The sequence below is a fragment of the Heterodontus francisci genome, chromosome 8, assembly GCF_036365525.1.
Source record: "Heterodontus francisci isolate sHetFra1 chromosome 8, sHetFra1.hap1, whole genome shotgun sequence".
Taxonomy (NCBI): domain Eukaryota; kingdom Metazoa; phylum Chordata; class Chondrichthyes; order Heterodontiformes; family Heterodontidae; genus Heterodontus; species Heterodontus francisci.
This window is the reverse complement of record NC_090378.1, coordinates 94,371,331-94,393,054: the sequence shown is the minus strand read 5'-3', so window position 1 is coordinate 94,393,054 and position 21,724 is coordinate 94,371,331. Positions and strand designations below refer to the sequence as shown.

General features: G+C 43.4%; 1 protein-coding gene across 3 annotated transcripts in view; it reads right to left on the bottom strand.

The window, feature by feature from the left end:
• ddr2a (discoidin domain receptor tyrosine kinase 2a) overlaps positions 1-10,999 on the bottom strand; it is a 199,087-nt gene extending 188,088 nt beyond the window's left edge. The window contains exon 1 of one of the 3 annotated variants that reach the window (XM_068037746.1): positions 10,837-10,999. In XM_068037746.1, coding sequence (XP_067893847.1) covers positions 10,837-10,957 — 121 coding nt within the window. In that variant the 5' untranslated portion in view covers positions 10,958-10,999. The remainder of the gene's footprint in view (positions 1-10,836) is intronic. The other 2 variants (XM_068037748.1, XM_068037749.1) reach the window with 2 other exon arrangements.
• Between the last annotated feature and the right edge of the window lie 10,725 nt (positions 11,000-21,724).

Genomic DNA, 21,724 nt, shown 5'->3' with positions numbered 1-21,724 from the left:
CCTCACTTTCATCCACACAGGTTGCAAGCACCTCAAACCTGTTTGACAATTGCAAAGGCTGAGGCTCCTCCACTACTGTTTGCTCGGTCCCTTTACTTACCTCACTGACAGTCACACCCTCCTGTCTCTCACTGCTGACCAAAACAGAAGACCCTAGTCTATCAGGTGTGACTGTCTTCTGGTACAAAGTATCCAGGTATCTCTCCCCCTCCCTGAGGTTGTGCAGTGTCTGCAGTTCGGCTTCCAGATCAATAATCTGACCCAGAATTCCTCTAGCTGCTTACATTTCTGCAGACATGTTTGTCCTGGATCACATTGACGTCTAGGAGATCCCACATTCCACAGATGCAATATAACACTTGTCCTGCCATTGTTACTTATGTTATACTGTACAGGCCAACATCAATGCTGGAGTATTGAAGATATTGTCTTATAAATTCCAAGATGATTGACATTTCATTTAAGCGTTTCTTCTGAAAATATAGAGACAATTTATATGGAAACAGAAATACAAACTTCGTTGAGAGTCATCACTCATTGGTACAGCACTGTGACATACATTATTAGAATGTGGGTCTGCACTCATGAATTTCCAGACAGCAGATTTCTCACCACAACCTCATTAGGAAAGAAGTGTAGAGACAAGGCACTTTCTAATTCATGCACCTCTATGTGACTGGTTCAAATGCAATTTTGATATATGAGAGAGTGAGAGATAGAGAGACTGAAATGGGTAGAGATGGACAGAAAGCACAACTGGGAGATAAAACAATAGCACATCCACTGAGTGAGGGAATGATGTGAAGCATAGTTACTCCATTGTGTGGCATGGCAATGAAATGGAAGAGTTGTGAGGCAACTCATGATTGTATAGAAGGAAACTGATCACCTTTGCACTGTTTGTATTTTTTGACTTGATGCTGTTTTAAACTGTTTGGGAATGTAATTTTTACAGATTTTTATGAATAAAGTATATTATGGAAAAAAAAAGTTACTCCATTCTGTGTATTGGGGGAAGAGAAGAAAGAGGAGAGGAAGTCAAATAAATTAATTAAGTAGAACAGGATTAACTTCATGGTATAATCAAGCTTCAAATATATTGTCACCCACTGCAGCAAGAGCATAGTTTTGATGGGTTACTCATAATAACTAAATTATTAACAATTCTTCAGTGACAGTAAAGATAACTATAGTAAAGTTAGTTATTTCGAGGGATGTGAACAGTTTACACATTGAATTGAGTTTTCAAAAAGCAATCGAAAACATGCCAATAACTGAGTGAACCAATTTTAATTCTTTCCTATTTTATTTCTGGTTTCTCCACAAGTCCACGGCATCCACATTTATTTCATCAAATGAGCTCTTGGGAGATTGGAGCTCTATCTTAATGAAGCTAAGATTCAAATTTCTATCAAATGATACTAGCTTTTAAAAAAAAAATTCCAGATTTAATTCAATGGCAAATCTCCATATACCATGAGGGGATTTGAACACATATTGCCAGCCGATGAACATCTGGACTGCTAATCCAGTCACATAACCACTATGCTACCTTACCCTATAGTGCCATAATATACTAAGTATGTGATAGGATAGCTTCGCTATTTGCCCAATTTCAAAATCAAACAATTAATATTATAATTTTTTGTTGTTAAAATGATCCTGTAAACACATTTTTCTCCAGCCTCTGGCTAAACAAAAGAACTAAAGCTCAACTAACTAATTGTTTCCTTAAAATTAAAATAATTTAGGGCATAATTATTTGCTGATACCTTCTTTACCTTCCCTTTATTTTCCAGCTCAGTGCCGACATGTGAGCATGACCTTTCTATTATATACACGCTTTAAATTTGGTCTTTAAGAATGTCAGGCCTTTGGATTAATTGCAGATGTAAAATGCCTATAATCTGGATGCAAGGTGAAACTACCAAGGCCCCTTTTCCCTTTGATTGTTTATAGCCTGCAGTAATGAACCTTGCATGCAAATCCATGTCTCTAGACATAAAAGCTTAAAGGTTAGCGGAAAATTTCAAGTCTACTGGATGTTAATTCAAGTTACAACCAACATTTCATATAATCTAGGCTGGCACTCCAATGCAGTATTGAGACAGCTCCACATTGTTGGAGGAGCTGTCTTTAGTGTGAGACATTAAACCAAGGCCCTGTCTGCTAACCCAGGTTGATGTAAAAGATCCCATAGCACTGTTGGAAGAACAGCAGAAAGCACTCCTGGTGTCCTGATCAAAATTCTTCCCTCAGCCTATACGACCGCAGACTATCTGGTTGTTCATTCATTTGCTGTTTGTGGGATCTTGTTGTACACAAATTGGATTCTGCTTTTGCTTACATAGTAACAGTAGCTGCACTCCAAAAGTTATCCAGTGCCTTAAAGCACCTTGGGTGGACCTGATAATATAAGGTGCGAAACTAAATGCAAGTTCTTTCTTTCTCATTGTGAATTAGCCATTTTAGACAGGATTAAGATAATGGACAAGATAATAGCACATCATGCTCATAGATACATATTATTTCATTCATCTTATTTTAATTAATTTAGCAATGAAGTTAATTTGGCAGTCTGTGTGTCTTAAACTGAGCTGGGTTCATGTATGAAACTGTGCATTTTCACATTCATTTCAGCATTTTTTAAGATCAGTTTTCAAATGTACAACATTTCTTAGTTTATGAAAATGCCCAGACCCACAATTTCATATTGAAACATATAATTAAAGAGAAAGGAGCTGGTTTTGTGAAAGGGAAATCGTGTTTGACAAATTTGCTAGAGTTCTTTGAGGATATAACAAGCATCATTGATAAGGGGAACCGGTAGATGTAGTGTATTTGGATTTCCAGAAGGCATTCGATAAGGTGCCACATAAAAGATTATTGCACAAGATAGGAGCTCACGGTATTGGGGTTAATGTACTAGCATGGATTGAGGATTGGTTAACACACAGAAGACAGAGAGTCGGGATTAATGGGTCTTTTTCAAACTGGAAAGACGTAACTAGCAGAGTGCCACAAAGATCAGACCTAGGGCCTCAATTATTTACTATCTATATTAATGACTTGGAGGAAGAGGCAGAGTGTAATATATCCAAATTTGCTGACGATACAATAATAGGTGGAGCGGCATGTTGTGATGAAGACATAAGGAATCTGCAAGGGGATATAGATAGGTTGAGCGAGTGGGCAAAAGCTTGGCAGATGGAGTTTAATGTAGGAAAGTGTGAAGTCATGCACTTTGGTAGGAAGAATCAAAAGGCAGGCTATTATTTAAATGGAGAGAGACTCCAAAAAAGTGGAGCACAGAGGGATCTGGGTGTTCTTGAACATGAAACACAAAAGGTTAGCATGCAGGTGCAGCAAGTAATTAAGAAGTGTCATGGTCTTGTAGTTTTTATTTTCCCGGGAATATGTGGTTTGTCTTTAAGGCTTGCAAAGGATCAGTATTGCTTTAAGAACCAGCAAGCCTCAGGAGTTATAGGAAGGTGCATTTTCGTTGCCTTAGAAACAGCCATTTGGAGACTGTGATTCAAAGGGTGCATTCTCGTTACCATAGATACAGCCACTGGGAGTGAGTATTAAGCGATACATTTGCTACAATTCAACTTTGAACTGGATTTTTATTTGAAGACAGTTTGTTCTAACAGAACACAGACACAGACGACACACAGACAGACAGCTGTGGTGTTTAGCACGTGGAAAAAAGAGCTCTCAACCATTTAAACTGAAGGAATAGGATTTTAGTCTGTTTAATTATTATCTATCCTCGTTCTAAAAAATAAGTCAAACCAAAATGGAGATCTCTGATAATTTGAACTGAAGGAAGGGAAGTTAGACTGTGACAATCTTTTATCCCTCAAAAACTCGAAAGTCAGATTGATTCTATTGAAAATGTTTGCAAGTCATTAATTATTAAAATTCACTGGAGAAGGAAAGCATCACCTACTGCTGGAGTTTGACGACGGACTTTTCTACTGTGGAAGAACCTTTTTTCCACATCGGACGACTGTGAGGACTTCAAGCAACATTCTGTGAGGACTTCAAGCAGCATTGGACTGTAAATTTGCAAGGACTCTAATTTTTTCTATTTTAAATGTTGCTTTTATCTTCATAGTGTTTAAGAATTTAGTTTTTCTAATTAAACAGTTAATTTGTTAATTTAAAGACATGTGGTTTGGTTCACCTTATTCGGGGGTTAATAGATGGTACAATTTGGCTGGGTCTTTCTTTAACTTGGAAAGTTTTAAATGATGTGTTAGGCGATCTGTGGAGCGACAGGATTAAAATATCAATGTGTTTCCCACCCAAATCAGAATCGTATATTTTGATTGGGGGCTTTGACTGGAGCGATCGGTCGTAACAGAAGGCAAATGGAATTTTGGCCTTTAATGCTAGGGGGTTGGAGTTTAAAAATAGGGAAGTCTTGTTACAACTGTACAGGGTGTTGGTGACGCCACACCTGGAGTACTGTGTACTCGGGAGCAGTGACCATAATTCCATAAGTTTTAAGGTACTTGTGGATAAGGATAAGAGTAGTCCTCAGGTGAAGGTGCTAAATTGGGGGAAGGCTAATTATAACAATATTAGGCAGGAACTGAAGAATTTAGATTGGGGGGCGGCTGTTTGAGGGTAAATCAACATCTGACATGTGGGAGTCTTTCAAATGTCAGCTGATTAGAATCCAGGACCAGCATGTTCCTGTGAGGAAGAAAGACATGTTTGGCAAGTTTCGGGAAGCATGGATAACACGGGATATTGTGAGACTAGTCAAAAAGAAAAAGGAAGCATTTGTAAGGGCTGGAAGGCTAGGAACAGACGAATCCCTTGAGGAATATAAAGACAGTAGGAAGGAACTTAAGCAAGGAGTTAGGAGGGCTAAAAGGGGTCATGAAAAGTCATTGGCAAACAGGATTAAGGAAAATCCCAAGGCTTTTTACACATATATAAAGAGCAAGAGGGTAACCAGGGAAAGGGTTGGCCCACTCAAGGACAGAGATGGAATCTATGCGTGGAGCCAGATGAAATGGGTGAGGTGCTAAATGAGTACTTTGCATCAGTATTTACCAAGGAGAAGGACTTGGTGGATGATGAGCCTAGGAAAGGGAGTGCAGATAGTTTCAGTCATCTCATTATCAAAAAGGAGGAGGTGTTGGGTGTCTTGCAAAGAATTAAGGTAGATAAGTCCCCAGGGCCTGATGGGATCTACCCTAGAATACTGAGGGAGGCAAGGGAAGAAATTGCTGGGGCCTTGACAGAAATCTTTGCATCCTCATTGGCTACAGGTGAGGTCCCAGAGGACTGGAGAATAGCCAATGTTGTGCCTTTGTTTAAGAAGGGTGGCAAGGATAATCCAGGAAATTATAGGCCGGTGAGCCTTACGTCAGTGGTAGGGAAACTATTAGAGAGGATTCTTCAGGACAGGATTTACTCCCATTTGGAAACAAACAAACTTATTAGCGAGAGACAGCATGGTTTTGTGAAGGGGAGGTCGTGTCTTACTAATTTGATTGAGTTTTTTGAGGAAGTGACGAAGATGATTGATGAGGGAAGGGTGGTGGATGTTGTCTATATGGACTTTAGTAAAGCCTTTGACAAGGTCCCGCATGGCAGACTGGTACAAAAGGTGAAGTCACACGGGATCAGAGGTGAGTTGGCAAGATGGATACAGAACTGGCTCAGTCACAGAAGACAGAGGGTAGCAGTGGAAGGGTGTTTTTCTGAATGGAGGGATGTGACTAGTGTTGTTCCGCAGGGATCAGTGCTGGGACCTTTGCTGTTTGTAGTATATATAAATGATTTGGAGGAAAATGTAGCTGGTCTGATTAGTAAGTTTGCGGACGACACAAAGGTTGGTGGAGTTGCGGATAATGATGAGGATTGTCAGAGGATACAGCAGGATATAGATCGGTTGGAGACTTGGGCGGAGAAATGGCAGATGGAGTTTAATCCGGACAAATGTGAGGTAATGCATTTTGGAAGGTCCAATGCAGGTGGAAGGTATACAGTAAATGGCAGAACCCTTAGGAGTATTGACAGGCAGAGAGATCTGGGCGTACAGGTCCACAGGTCACTGAAAGTGGCAACGCAGGTGGATAAGGTAGTCAAGCAGGCATACGGCATGCTTGCCTTCATCGGTCGGGGCATAGAGTATAAAAATTGGCAAGTCATGTTGCAGCTGTACAGAACTTTAGTTAGGCCACACTTAGAATATTGTGTGCAATTCTGGTCGCCACACTACCAGAAGGACGTGGAGGCTTTGGAGAGGGTACAGAGGAGGTTTACCAGGATGTTGCCTGGTCTGGAGGGCATTAGCTATGAGGAGAGGTTGGAAAAACTCGGATTGTTTTCACTGGAACGATGGAGGTGGAGGGGTGACATGACAGAGGTTTACAAAGTTATGAGTGGCATGGACAGAGTGGATAGTCAGAAGCTTTTTCCCAGGGTGGAAAAGTCAGTTACTAGGGGACATAGGTTTAAGGTGCGAGGGGCAAAGTTTAGAGGGGATGTGCGAGGCAAGTTTTTTACACAGAGGGTGGTGAATACCTGGAACTTGCTGCCAGGGAAGGTGGTGGAAGCAAATACGATAGCGACGTTTAAGAGACATCTTGACAAATATATGAATAGGAAGGGAATAGAGGGATATGGGCCCCGGAAGTGCAGAAGGTGTTAGTTTCGGCAGGCATCAAGATCGGCGCAGGCTTGGAGGGCCGAATGGCCTGTTCCTGTGCTGTACTGTTCTTTGTTCTTTGTTCTTTGTACATGTTGGTCCCCATATTTAAGAAAGGATATACTGGCATTGGAGGCAGTTCAAAAGAGATTCACTAGGCTGATTCCTGGGATGAAGGGGTTGACTTATCAAGAACGGCTAAACAGGTTAGGCCTTTATTCATGAGAGTTTAGAACAATGAGGGGTGATCTTTGAAACGTACAAGATTCTGAGGGGGCATGACAGGGTAAATGTTGAGACGTTGTTTCGACTAGTAGGGGAATCTCCAACTAGGGGACATAGTTACAGAACAAGGAGACACTCATTTAAAACTGAGATGTGTAGGAATTTCTTCTCTCAGAGGGTATTGAATGTCTGAAATTCTCTACCCCAGAGAGTTGTGGAGGCCAGATCACTGAAAATATTAAAGAGGAGGTAGATAGAATTTTGAAATATCGGGGAGTTGAGGGCATGAGGAGCTGGCACGAAAGAGGAGTTGAGGTCTGAGGCAGATCAGCCATGATATTATTGAATGGCGGGGCAGGCTTAAGGGGCCGAATGGCCTACTCCTGCTCCTATTTCTTATGTTCTTATGCACACTGCCCTAATATGGTATCCCACAATGTGATGGGAAGTAGGTGTGATCCCTGATTCCACTGAGTTTCCAATCTGTGTTTGGGGAAACTGCTCAGTGGGGAATGGGCATCTTTAGGGCAGGGAAGTGAGGGAAAGCAATCAGTATTGCTTTCTCCAGACCACTGCAGCCTGCTTCCTAGTAAGTGAGAAAATAATCAGATTCATAGACTGATAACACAAAACTAATTTCTAAATGAACATTGATAAAGCATTGATAAACTTGCATTTACATAGTTCCTTTTTGTAGAAAAATGTCCCAAGGCACTTCACAGAGCATAATCAGATACAATTTGATGTGAATCAACATAAATTGATTTGAAATTTATAAATGCAATGAAAGAAAGAAAGAAAGAACTTGCATTAATATGGCACCTTTCACAACCTCAGGACGTTCCAAAGTGCTTTACAGCCAATGAAGTACTTTAGAAGTATAGTGACTGTTGTAATGTCGGAATCATAGCAGCCAATTTGCACACAGCAAGATCCCACAAACAATAATTAAATAACTGTTAAGATTTGTTTTTAGGTTTTGGTTGAGGGATAAATGTTGGCCGGGACATTGGAAGACCCCTCTATCTCTTCTTCGAATAGTGCTGTAGAAACTTTTACGTCAACCTGAGAGGGCAGTTGGTTTAAAATCTTATCTCAAAGAAAGCATCGCCATCAGTGCGGCAAAAGACAACAGTCCAACAACTTTCTGACTCAGAGAAAAGAGTGCTACCACTGAGCCAAGGCTGACTGTGCTGTCCAATTAACTTGATCAGCCTGCATTTAATATCACATCATACTTTCAACTTACTTTCTTACAAACTATCAATCACAGTTCCCTGCCAATCAATCAGATTATTTCCTCTGTTCTGGTCTACTAGCACTTCCTGTTCTAGTTGCTCAGTCTATAATGATTAACAGAAAACCTTGCCAATTATTTTCATAGCAATTACTCGATATCTGTATCAGGAAATCCCAGTTGTTCCAGTACAGCAGTTATGGTGCTCTGATTGATTACTGTGATTGATAGCTTTAGACCATGATATTACATTTAAAAAGGTAAATTGGAAGCATCCTGCCCCATGAATGTTACAGTATTTAAGTTTGAAATTATGAACCTAATAATAATAAATGGTGGTTTTATGTGAAGATTAATCCACATAATTTGATTTGAAAGTTTGAAGTTTTTTTCACAAATTGGTATATTATTTCAAAATGAACACATCTAGAATTAATTTCCAAATGTATTAATAGCTAAATTACTATGTGAAGAGTTGATTTTAACAGGAGGCAAATTTAGATTTAAATCTCCAATTGCATGAAATTCTCCAGAATATATTGTAACACTGGAAAAATTCCATGTAAAGTGATGAAAAAAAAACTGTTCTAATGGTGTAATGTTAGCAGGGGGAACAATTTTGGATACAGGTAGGAAGTAGATTGGTGTTACACTTAACTTTAGGAGTTGTTATTATTTAGGAGTGTGGACATGCTGCATGTTATCCAACCCTTCTACAGATATCATTTCTAATAGTAGATTTTAACCCCAGCTCATATAACCCCTGTTTGATTCCCTCCTGCCCAGGTTCTGCTTTCCTCACAGCACTGACACAACCCTCATTATAGTCATAAACAAACTACTTCTCTTGAACCCTTGACAGCCTTAGTCTCGCCAGACTGCTTGTGCAACATCAAGTCATGGATGATAACAACTTCCTCAATTTCAAAATTGGGAATAATGAGGGTAGGCTTGCACCATTAACTCTGCTTCCTTGCCACTGACTTAGTGGGGGGTACTTTTAACCTAACTCACTGGACAGGAAATCCACAGGATTGGGTGGAACACCTGTTTTACATCCAACCAATATTACTCTCTGCTGACCAAAGGTTGTAAAACCAACACTGCGTCTGATCCCATCAGTCGCCTGAGAGGCAGGTTAGGTTAAATTGTCCTTGCTGTCATTCCTTGCCTCAAGGGCTGAGGAGGGGAGAGAAAGAAAGGAAGAGTCCGGGTTGAAGTATTAAGGTTTATTTCAACACAAAAATTTCAATGGCCCAGCACTTCATCCATCAATTAATTATAAACTAAACCTGCCCCACTGGGAAAAAGTGGTTTGCATATGTGAGGGTTGAGTAGATCTTTGCACCAATATTCACTGACTGTTTCTGACAGACACCTGACTCTCAGCAATATGAATATGACTGCTAATCTGGGCTAAGAAATAGGAAGACCAATACTTCTTTTTCGATGGTTATTGAAAGTTTTCTCAAAAGACTGAATTATTTTTCAGTACAAATCTACAAATAATCCATTCATTTTTCCAACATTTGTCCTTGTGCAGTGATTTGCTTTCATACACCAATTTATTCCTTGTACTTTAATGTGCCATGCACTTTTACAGTCTCCAGGTAAATACAGATTTCTAAAATCAAAGATTAATAGAGAAGAAAAACATTGCGATCAGAGCTGATGAAAGATCATTATCCTGAAATGTTAACTCTGTTTCTCTCTCCACAGATGCTGCCAGACCTGCTGAGTATTTCCAGCGTTTTCTGTTTTCATCAAAGATTAATAACGCAGCTGTTTATGACTTGAATGAAGGATAAAAAACATTTGGATCTCAATATTTCACAAGTGGCACTGGTTCCCTCTAACACTGATCCTGGCTAGAACTTGTAGGTTCTGTGGCCTTCTTTGGAAACTGCCTGTCCCATATACCTGGGAAATGAGGCTGTCATCTGCTTAGAGAGTTTCCCAGGCCCTCACCTACCCAACTCCAGCCATAGTTCTGATCTATATTTTGGAACGTTCCTGCACATGATCTGGAAATACAGACTTTTGGTCCAAAGCTGAATACAAGAGTATGGTAGGGAAATTAAATGAGCGAGCTTGCAAAATTGATTTTACATACACAGAAATAATATTACCAGAGTACATGTACCACTATTAAACAGCTGTAAAAACAATTGGTGAGGTACAATTTATATAGAACAGCTAATAACTGAAAGCACGATAAGACAACTGAGAAAAAGTAGATATGACCAAAAAGGCTGTGAATAGATAATACAACATTAATGCATGATGATAATAATGCACACCAGTGTGGGGATGGATACTAATTCTAAAGCTTTCCATATGCATGGCTGCTGAAAGTAAATAGCCCCTGTGAAACCTACATCTGGATGCATAGCAAGCTCTAGAATTATCGGTGCCGTCGATGATCATCTGGTTATGCCTGCCATGCAGACGGCAAAAAAAAAGTTTTGTTTTAACCACAAAACTTTTCTTTTTCCACATTGCATCAGTTTTCAATACTAGTGTCTCCTTGAAATGATGGCTACGAATGATGTGCTTGCTCTTCATCATTGATAGGTCTTAATGAGCCATGATTCATCTTTATCTATGTCTTCAAAAATTTAGTAAGATTTTCCCAGTTTAAACAAAAACACTAGAGGTCCAGTACAAAGCTGTCACAAAACGATTCACAAAGAAAACTTACCTTTATGATGAAGATCACTTTCCTCGACATGAACATCTAAAATATTTTCTTTTTGTCTGTGTATGTGCACCAATCTGTCTTTGGTCTGAAGTTTCTGAGAGTTCCGTACTTTCTCTGTCATAAACTAAGCTGATGTAAGATGCCTGCAGAAAAAAACCTAACATTCTGGGCATTCTTGGGAGCCAGCCAAGGATCCCAGAATTCCACCAGTAACACAGGCTGTTTCAATTAGAAATGCTGCTTGTAACCAATCACAGCAGTTTAGACCCATTTTTCCTGGCCCAAGGGACTCTCCCTATTACTAACAACAAGCACTGTATGAAAAGCGCTGTCAGTCCACAGGTCACGCAGGAGGTCTTCTTTCTTGTATACAATTACATATTTCCAAACAAAAAGATCAGCCTGACAGCAAAAAGGGAAGGAAATGAAGTTGCGATGTCAGTAATATGGTTCCAAATTTCAATTGTGCAGATTTTGGAATTAACCAGAAAATTTCTAGCCTACCTCCTCTCCCAGAATACATCTGCGGAAAGCAAGTACAATGTGCTTTAAATTAGTCAAACTGCACTGAAACACTCATGAGATCTAATGAACTTGTATTTTGGAAACAAAACTCTTTTTGTCCAACTGCAGTGCATACTGTAGAACAAAATCTGTCAATGATTTTTGCCCCATTCTGTTGTGTAGATGGCCATAATATTGACGAATCAAAAAAATTATTTCACCTACAATGTGATTTTTTCTAAAAACTGAACAATTCTACACTGAAGCTTCAGCGATAACAGATTGTAACAGAAACCATAGGAGTGATTTTAACTCTAGCAACCTGGTGGGGAACTGGGCGGGTGGGCAGTTAAAATCATCTAGGAGACTTACCCGCCTACACCCCAATCTGTTGTCTTCTGTTTTAATCAGAGCAGACAGCAAGGACACCTGCCAGAAGCTGGTGGTCTCCTTCTTTAATATGCAGATTGGGGTCTGATGTCTCCATTGGGCTTGAATGTTATTTTAACTGGTGGCCTGAACTGGGAAGCTGTTGGAGTTTTCCTGACAGATGAAGACAGTGGGAAGAAGATCAGTGACCCGAAGAGACCCAATCACACAGGTTGATTGAAAAGCTTTCTTTGTAGAACCAAAAGCACCAAGAGACCCCACAAGGAAAGTTTAGGCCTCCTCTTCCCTAGAAACACCCACCTTCTCAAATGCAAGACTATGCCAAAACTGCCCTCCCTGCAACTTACTTGAGTGTTGAGTGGAAGGGCAGAAGCCGGAAATGTACCATCTTGAATTAGGAGGAGGGGGAGAAAACTGTCACCTTAAAAAAAGAAAGACTAGCATTTATATAGCACCTCACGAACTCAGGACATTCTAAAGTGCTTAACAGTCATTGCAGTGTTTTTGAAGTATAGGCACTGTTGTAATGTAAGGAACGTGGAAGCCAATCTGCAAACAAAGTCCCCCAAACAGTAATGAGGTAATGACCAGAGAATCCATCTTCATGTTCGTAAAGAAATGCCGATTAGCTGGGACACCGGGGAGATTATTGTGCTCTTCTTCAAAATATGATGGGATCGGAGATTGCTGCGGAAGGGGAAAGAGTGCTAAAACATCTACAAAATGTGAAATGGGTGACTCCCCATCCCCATCATATCCTAAGTAGCTTCTGAATGGTGGTAGTAATAGTAGTAGCATACAGCCTTTTATATGTGGCACACAGGCTTGATGATTGACCGATGAAGAGAAAATGTTTGGACCCTCAGTTTTCTACGATCTGTTTTAACCTCCAACTCCAGAAAGTCATTCCTTCTCCCTGTTGCATCAGTGCAACATTTCTACTTCCCACACCAAGAAACTTGGTGGCTTCTCTGAATGAGACTGACAATTAGGGCCCAATTATGGGCAATTTTGCACTGGGGATTCAAAATTCTATGCTAGGACTGCCTCGAGTGCATTTGCACAGAGACTTTCTGGCCAGTCGACAATTATCCTATCAGATGGGGCTTGATTCATACCCAAGAGCCAGAGATCAAAGGATAATGTGAGAAGGGTACCACCCAGTTCCCATTGAAGATTACCTTTGCGTATGAAAATAGCAGAATTTAATTTGCCAATAAGCTTTGCTAATCCTTCCCCAACCCTTCAGAATGAATCTTGAAAGTTAACTGAGATGATGTGTTGATTACAACTGACTGCCACAAGCACAGATTAATTTTTTTTGGCAGCAGTATTTGCAGAGTACATACTGTGATCGTTTAAGCTTCATTTTAAATGCTATGGGCATTTACTTTAAAGTGATCTTTTGTTTAGGCAAATATAAATGTAATTTTCATTGAATTATAAGCTCTTTAGCCTCCATTATAGAATTGACTCTTTGGAAAACTTAGGCCTCTTGAGCATCCCCGATTTTATTTGCTCCACCATTGGCGGCTGTGCCTTCAGTTGCCAAGGTCCTATGCCCTGAAATTCCCCTCCCTAAACCTCTCTGCCTCTTTAATGCTCTCTCTACCTTTAAGACGCTCCTTAAACTGCATCTCTTTAATGAAGCTTTAGGTCATCTGCCCTAATATCTCCTTAAGTGGTTTGGTGTCAAATTTTGTTTGCTAATGCTCCTATGAAGCACTTTGGGATGTTTTACTACAATAAGGCCATTATATAAATGCAAGTCATTGTTATTGATACTTGTGAATGAAAATATTTTAACACTCAGGCCAGAATTTGATCCGGGCGACAGGGGTCTCGATGTTCAGCAAAAGCTCGCTGAGAACCCCATGCTGCCCCTTCTATGGGAGGCCTGCCGAATCAAGTGCCAAGTAGGCACTTAACTGGACAGCAGCGGGCCTTCCATGGGATCAAGGACCCCAGGGACGGACATTCCGTCCTCTGAGAGCAGCCGGCCAATCAGAGTAGCGCCACCATGGAGGCGGTGGCTGCTGCTGGTGGGCCACCCACCTGAGACCCAGGAGCGGCACTGGACCCAAGCCACAGATTGGTCAGGGCTGGAGGGGTCTCACGGGGTGGGGGTTTAGCGGGGAGGTGGGTGTAAGGTAGTCAGCAGCAAGGGCAGGCGGTGTCTCTCAGCAGGCCACCCCTCCTTCCTGACGCCAGGTCCCTCGTTCAGGCACTGGACCCCACCCCCCCCAACCCCCGGAGCTGGCAAGCAACCCAAACAGTTTTTCCTGCCGTGCTTCCTGTGCGGCAAGAGGGCCACCCGCCACTCGGCTAATTACAGCGGCAGCGGGATGAGCCCCTTAATTGCCTTAATTTTGGGGGAAGCAGGAAGGTGCCCATCCCCGCCACCATCTCACCCGATTATATGCTCTCTCCGCCTCCAAACCCACCATCGGGAAGAGCATAAAATTCTCCCCTCAGTTTAAACAGTGCCCTATAATTTCCACATGGTTAGTTGTGCCGCTGTTATGCCAATGAAAAAAATTTGCACCCCGAGCTCTTGAAGAGGTAGTTCTTTTCCATAGCTGCTGGAGTTGTCATTAGCATAAATCTCATGCAAAAAAGCTGCAATTAGTTGGGATGCATGGAAACTGTTGTACGGTCTTTAAAAATGCCCCTCAATCTGCAGACACCAGCACCAGACCAGGGGACGTCCAGATAAGGAAGAAACAGTGTATGGCTACTCAGGTGATTTTGCTGCATGTCTCATTAATCTTTTCATCGTACTTTTCAAGAATGTTTAGAGCAGGAAAAGCAGCTTCAAGCAGCCTGGCAAAGTCACAGGGTATGTCACGGTGCAGGAGATGAAGAACCCAAAACTTTCCCAACTCTGACCTCCAAATCCTCCTAGATGAGGTTGACGACAATGGCACAGACTCCTGGGTGTCAGCGCCAGCACAAAATGCTCTCATGCCACCTGGGGAGAGGTGGCACTAGTGCTGAGGGCTAATTCTCTCACACCCAGGGCTGTAGACCAGTTTCAAAAGAATTTTAACAATTTCACCCGAGCAGTCTAGGTAACATATTGGGCATTCTTCCTGTTCTTTGTTGCCCACCCTGGGCACCAACACACACTTCACATTCTTAAAGCAATATTTGCGTAACTAATCCTTCACAATGGCTGCAACTCAGCATTTTGCACAATGGCTACCTAGACCCCAAACAGCAACTCCTTACACACCAGACATAAAATTCCTTCCTTCATTTTAACAACCTCAAATCGACACATTTCTTACTCCAGCTGTCTCATGCCACTGAACACACACATAAGAGCATAAGAAATAGGAGCAGGAGTAGGAATACGGCCCCTCCAGTCTGCTCCACCATTCAATACGATCATGGCTGATCTTCTGCCTCAACTCCACTTTCCCTCCCGCTCTTCATATCCTTTGATTCCCTGGGAAATCAAAAGTCTGCCTATCCCAGCCTTGAATATACTCAACAAAGGAGCATCCATAACCCTTTGGGTAGAGAATTCCAAAGATTCACAACCCTCTGACTGAAGAAATTTCTCCTCATCTCAGTCCTAAATAATCAACCTGTTATCCTGAGACTGTGTTCCTGATTCCCTAACCAGCGGAAACAACCTCTCAGTGTCTACCCTGTCAAGCCCCTTCAGAATCTTATATGTACAATGAGATCACCACCTCATTCTTCTAAACTCCAGAGAGTATAGGCCCAATTAACTCAGCCTCTCATCATAGGACAAACTTCTCATCTAGGAACCAATCTAGTGAACCTTAGCTGTACCACCTCTGAGGCAAGTATATCCTTTGTTACGACCAGGTGAGAAATGTGTCTTGGGGTCTTTTGCTGTCTTTACCTGGTTTTATTGTTACAAGGTTTAATTTTTAAACACACTGTGTTTTGAGCTACACTTTGTGAATCCTTGTTCACAGTTTTCCAATTATATGGCAAAAAAGTGAGCACACCAGGCTTTTCTTAGGTTTAAAGAAGAAAAGTGAAATTTATTAAACTTACTTAAACTTAAACTCTAATATGGTTCATGCCTACAGATATACGACCTGCCCACACTAGCATGCACACAAGATACACACATGCAAATAGGGACAGAAAAGTGGAGAGGAAAATATAGTAGAGAGGGGTTTGAGGCAATATCAGAAGAGTTTCTTGTTTACTGTGCTTCAAGCTCACTTGATTGTAGGTAGTCTTGCTGTTCGTTGGGGCTGAGTGTTCTTCTTAAACCTTGTTCATGTAGGAGACTTTTCTCTCTTAGTGTTTATATGTCTTCAATGGTTTCCAAAGCTGGTGAAAGCGAAATGAGAACAGACAGGAGAGAGATGTTCTCAAACCAGGAGCCAGGAGCTTTCTGAGTTCAAATCCTCTGTTGGAATTTCAAATCCAAAACCTCCAACAGTCAGTCAGTCATGTGACCAAAACAGGTCTAACCACTTCTTCTGTGTATTGGGGAAGTAACGAATAGTTCCAACACTGTCTGTTACTATTTAAATGTCTTTCCAGTCAGGGGCTTGCAATTTTAAGTTTTAATGTTCATGTGGCGAAATAATGTCTGCCTCAGTCTTGGCAAGTGGGGGGCTTGCCTGATACCTTCCTTAAATATGGAGACCAAAATTGCGCATGGGTACTCCAGGTGTGGTCTCATCAAAGCCCTATATAATTGTAGCAAGACTTCCTTATTCTTCTACTCCAATCCCCTTGCAATAAAGGCCAATAAGCCATTTGCCTTCCTAGTCGCTTGCTGTACCTTCATTGCTAACTTTCTGTGTTCCTTGTACAAGTACACCCAAGTCTCTTTGAACATCAACATCTAAAAATTTCACATCTTTTAAAAAATATTTTGCTTTTCTATTCTTACTGCTAAAGTGAATAACCTCACACATCCCCACAGTATACTCCATCTATCACTTTGTTCCCCACTCACTTAACCAGTCTATATCTCTTTGAAGCCTCTTTGTGTCCTCCTTACAGCTTACATTCCCACCTAGCTTTGAATCATCAGCAAACTTGGATACATTACTCTCGCTCTCTTTGTCTAAGTCATTAATATAGGTTGTAAATAGCTGAGGCCCCATCACTGATCCTTGCGGCACCCTATGAGTTACAGCCTGCCAACTTGAAAATGCCCCATTTATCCCTATTCTCTGCTTCCTGTCTGTTAACCAATCCTCCAGCCATACTGATATATTACCACCACCTCCATGAGTCCTTTGTGAAACCATTTGTGTGGAACCTTATCAAATGCCTTTTGGAAATCCAAACGACATCTACTGGCTCCCCTTATCTATCCTAGTAGTTAAACTATTCAATTACAAGCTTTCCTCTTGCAGGATAAAAGGGTCAGCATATCGGACAGAGACAGGCCACCAGAGCAGGCACCTGCAACTATAAACCACTCATGGTATTTGAGGATAAGGCATTGGAGATTATGGGAAACGACAACTTCACCAGCATCTTGTTGGAACCAGGTTAGTGACTGAACACCTACGTTGTGGCCTTGACATCACCATGGAAACAGGACTTTCTACATCCTTATCTGTCTGCTTATTCCCAAAGAGGCAACATTCAATCACTGTAGCTTCTACCCTCCTTTCCTGTAGATCCATCACAGTAACAGGGAAGGAGAGGAGAGGACAATGATGACGAGGAGAAAGAGGATGATGTTAAATAAGAGGGAGATAACATCTATCTGCAGCCCATGCTCTGTGTTCATCTGCCCCAATCTCCTACAACTCAACGTCTGTGTCACTTGTTTCTTCACTTCCAGGCACCAGCTCCAAGGGCAATTAGATAATGCTAGTGAGGGTGTGGCAATGGGCAATTCACAAAGGTTGGGGTAATGGCTGAGGATGAAGATATGCCATTTTTACCCTTAAGGCTGAGGAGAAGACCTCTCATTGCTTCAGAGTTCTGCGATCCAGAAACCATAGGTAATTGTCAGAGAGAGATACAGCACTGAAACAGGCCCACTGGGTCCATGCTGACCATCAACCACCCTTTTATACCAATCCTACATTAATCCCATTTTCCCTCTCACATCCCCACCTTCCCTCAATTCTCCTACCTACACTAGGAGCAATGGCCAATTTACCTATCAACCCTCAAGTCTTTGGCATATGGGAGGAAACCGGAGCACCCGGAGGAAACCCACATGGTCACAGGGAGAACTTGCAAACTCCACACAGGCAGTACCCAGAACCAAGCCCGAGTCACTGGAGCTATGAGGCTGTGGTGCTAACCACTGCACCACTGTGTCTGCAAAGAAGGAGGTTCAAGAAATATCACATCAAATGCAGACTCTGAGGTCAATCTCCAATAATGTGTGGTAACTGACAGGTGCGATTCTAAAAGTCTGCAGTTCTTATTTTGGCAACATTTCAGAAGCTTTATTGTCATCGCAGAGATCATTGGCAGCTCAATGGAATTTTCAGCAGATATTGAATGCACAGTCAAAGGTGGTTGAAGCAGATTTAAAAGACAGTTGGATATATAATTGAAAAGTGAAATTTTGCAGAGCTATGGGGAAAGAACAGTGGCATGGGACTAATTGGATAGCTATTTCAAAGAACTGAATGGCCTCCTCTGTGCTGTAAGATTCTATGGGCTGAATTTTTGGGCCTGGCTGAGGTTAAGAACAGAAGGGGACAAGGCACAAAAATACTGCACCAGCCAGCGTGTCGGTTTTGCGATGCCATTCCCGGCGCCAGCAATGTTCATCAGGATGGGGGGGGAGGGCGGGATCACAATCCCTCCTGATCCCTGATTAGCTGAAGGGAGGCAGGTACATGATGGGGAGCCAGTCATGTCGTGCCAGGGAGTTATCTCAGCCCCATAAATAGGCCAGCAGCGCATTGGGGGACTCAGCCATTGGGATGCATGTGTCCTTAGTGCTGCGCAGGTGGCAGGGAGAGTGGGTAGTGAGTGCATGGGCACTGTAGGGGATCGTCACCCTCCTAGCATCACTGGGGCAGAAGAGCCAAGAACAAGGAAGGCTGCAGCTGGAGATGGGAACATGACTCTCAGACTTTCGGCCCGGTGGTAATGAAGAGCAGCACCCTCTGCAGGAATGGCTGAACTTCGAGCTGCAGGAGGGCAGGGGAGAGGAAAGAGGGGCAGGCAGGCAACGGACGCCATACCCTCAACATAGGATCTCTCGCCAAAGATGGAGCTACCTGGAGATGACTGAGACCAAGTGCTGCCGGAGACGGCGACTTCCAGGCAGATGGCCACAGAGATCTGTGCCCTCATCGCCGAAGACCTCGCACCTCACAGCACTGATCACTATGCCCTGCCAGTAGCTGTCAAAGTCACTGTGACCTTGAAGTTCTTCACCTCTGGCTCCTTCCAAGGATCAGCTGTGGACCTTAATGGCATCTCACAGATCACTGATACCCTATATGGCAGAGCCGGACAATATGTTCATTTCAGGACCGACACAGACTCGCAGGCACAGAGGGCAGTGCGTTTCATCGCCATTGCTGGATTTCCCCAGGTGCAGGGCATCATAGCTGTTACCCAGGTGGCCATCAAGGCACCCAGCGACTGTCCAATTGGATTCACCAACTGGAAGGGCTTCTGCTCCCTGAATATTCAACTGGTCTACAACCACAGCAAGAGCTTCCTGCATGTGTGCACTCTCTTTCCTGGCAGCTGCCATGACTCTTCATCTTCCACCAGTCCAGGCTGCCTCAGATCTTCACTACAACCCCTAAAGTCTGTGGATCGATCCTAGGGGTGAAGTGATATCCCTTAAAGACATGGCTACTCACCCCTCTAAGGGAGCCCCAGACAAAGGCAAAGAGGCAATACAACCAATGCCACCTGCTCACTAGGACAGCCATTGAGCAGGCCATCGGGCTTTCCAAGATGCATTTCTCGTACCTGGACTGGTCGGATGGTGCTCTGCAATACACACCTGCAAGCGTCTCAGTTATTGTGGTGGTCTGCTGCTGTGCTCTCCATAACAATGCCTTCCAGAGAGGTGTGAACCTTGAGGATGCCGAGGTTCATTGGAGGAGGTGCAGGAGCAGGAGGTGAGAGAGGAGGAGGAAGAGGAGGAAGACGGGAGGATGTTGAACAGAGAACTGGCCCAGCTGTGCAAAGAGGTGGCCGGGCACGGCTCAGGGTGCAAAGGGCTCATCAGGCTGCCATGAATGTCATTTGATTCAGGAACATTTCACCTGACACCCTATGACTGGAATGAAGGGCATGGCATGGAAGTCAGTCTGAGGTACCTGTGCAAACACATCCACTGAAGACACAGCCTGAAACATCTAAACTCCTACCACCAATGAAGGATGCACATCTGCCCTGAGGCTTTGCCCTCACCCTGGAGGAACTTGTAATTTCCTTCACCACCTTATAACACTTTTCCTGTCACATCAGCAATAAACAGATTCTCAGATGTGCAGTTTAAAGAAAGGAAAACAATACAAAGAAACATTAAAGAGACACCCCAGTACCCCCCTAAATGCTCCACACAATGCGATGGCCTTTGCTGTCGGCCACTCCTATGCAGTGCTCCCGTTGTGGTCTCAGAGGAGGTAGAGGCAGTCTGCTCACTCGTCTTGGTTGTGGATGAGATGCATGTGGCGGTCGTCCTCATTGTGGAAGTGCCCTTAGGATTATCTCCAGAGGCTTCAGCACCTGCATCATTGCAGGGGCAGCCTCCATCAGTTGGCCCTGTTGCACAGCTGGTCCCTCAGTCAGAGGGGCCAATGAGGCCAAGGATGATGAGGGCATCCCATGCAAAACCTTTAGCCCTTGGCGGACGCTCCAAATGCCTGGAGGAGAACACAACTGGGGCGCAACTGGCAACCTCTCCAAAGATCTCTGCACTATCTGTGCCACTGACCGGACCACGCTACATAGCATGACTTGAATCCTGTGGACATCAGTGCTTGCATGCACTCTACGTCTTCTGCATATGGCTCTGCATGAGGTTGGCCACTCTCTCAGTGAAAAAGCTTATGTGCTCATAGCCCTGAGCCATGGTAGTGCACATGAGCTGGATGGACTCTTCCATCCTCTGCCCAAGATCCTGTTCTACCTCAGGGAACTCTGACATGTGGGAGCACATCTGCTGCTGCTTTTCAAAGTACAGCCTCATTTCTTGTGGCTCCTGAGGCCCAACATCTGTGCCCAGCTGAGCAGGGCTGTGTCTGTCCTCCCTCCTCTGAGGGGCGCTGGCCACAACTACCTCTGACACCACCTCCTGCACACTAGTGGTGCAATCCTCACCCAGTGCCACAGTATATAAATGTGCACGAGGACCCTCCGACGTGAGAGCATCTGTGTTGTTTCAGGTTATGCTTGTAAGGTATGACGGTGCTTCTCCATCACATCTGCACCTGTGGGAAGCACAAGAAGGGATGATGAGAGCTAACCTAGGAGAGTGGAAGCTGCTGCAGTGCTGAGGCTACCCAATGTTACTCAGTGCACAACACGAGATCGGATGGGGTGGAGTCCACTGCACCCCCTTAATGACTACATTGCACTCTGTAATCACCAGGTCCACCATGATCTTAAGACTTGCTGGGCCCGACTGCCTCCTCTTCCTCTACCCTGGCTATCACCATCCTGCCTGCTCCATTGGGGTGATGTGGTAGAAGAATGGCATCCGTCCTCTCATCTGGGTGCTCTCCTGGACATTATGTGCTGTTTCTCCTGCAAGGACAAAAGGGAACGAGATAAGTCACTGCAGTCCTCTGTGGCCAATGTCATCTGTCCCTATCTATTAGGAGCTGCATGACTCAGTGGTGACAGGTCCTCGGCAGCACTTTGATTGTGAGCCATTCGGAGGGTTCAGTAAGTGCCCTGCACACACACCCCTCCCATGTTCAGGAGCAGCATGCACCCTGAGGCTCCTCAGCTGATGTGTCTGCTGGAGCCTGAACACCCAAAGGCCTGTCATGAGGGTTGGGGTTGCACTCAATTTGCTAGAGCTTATGAGGCAATTGAA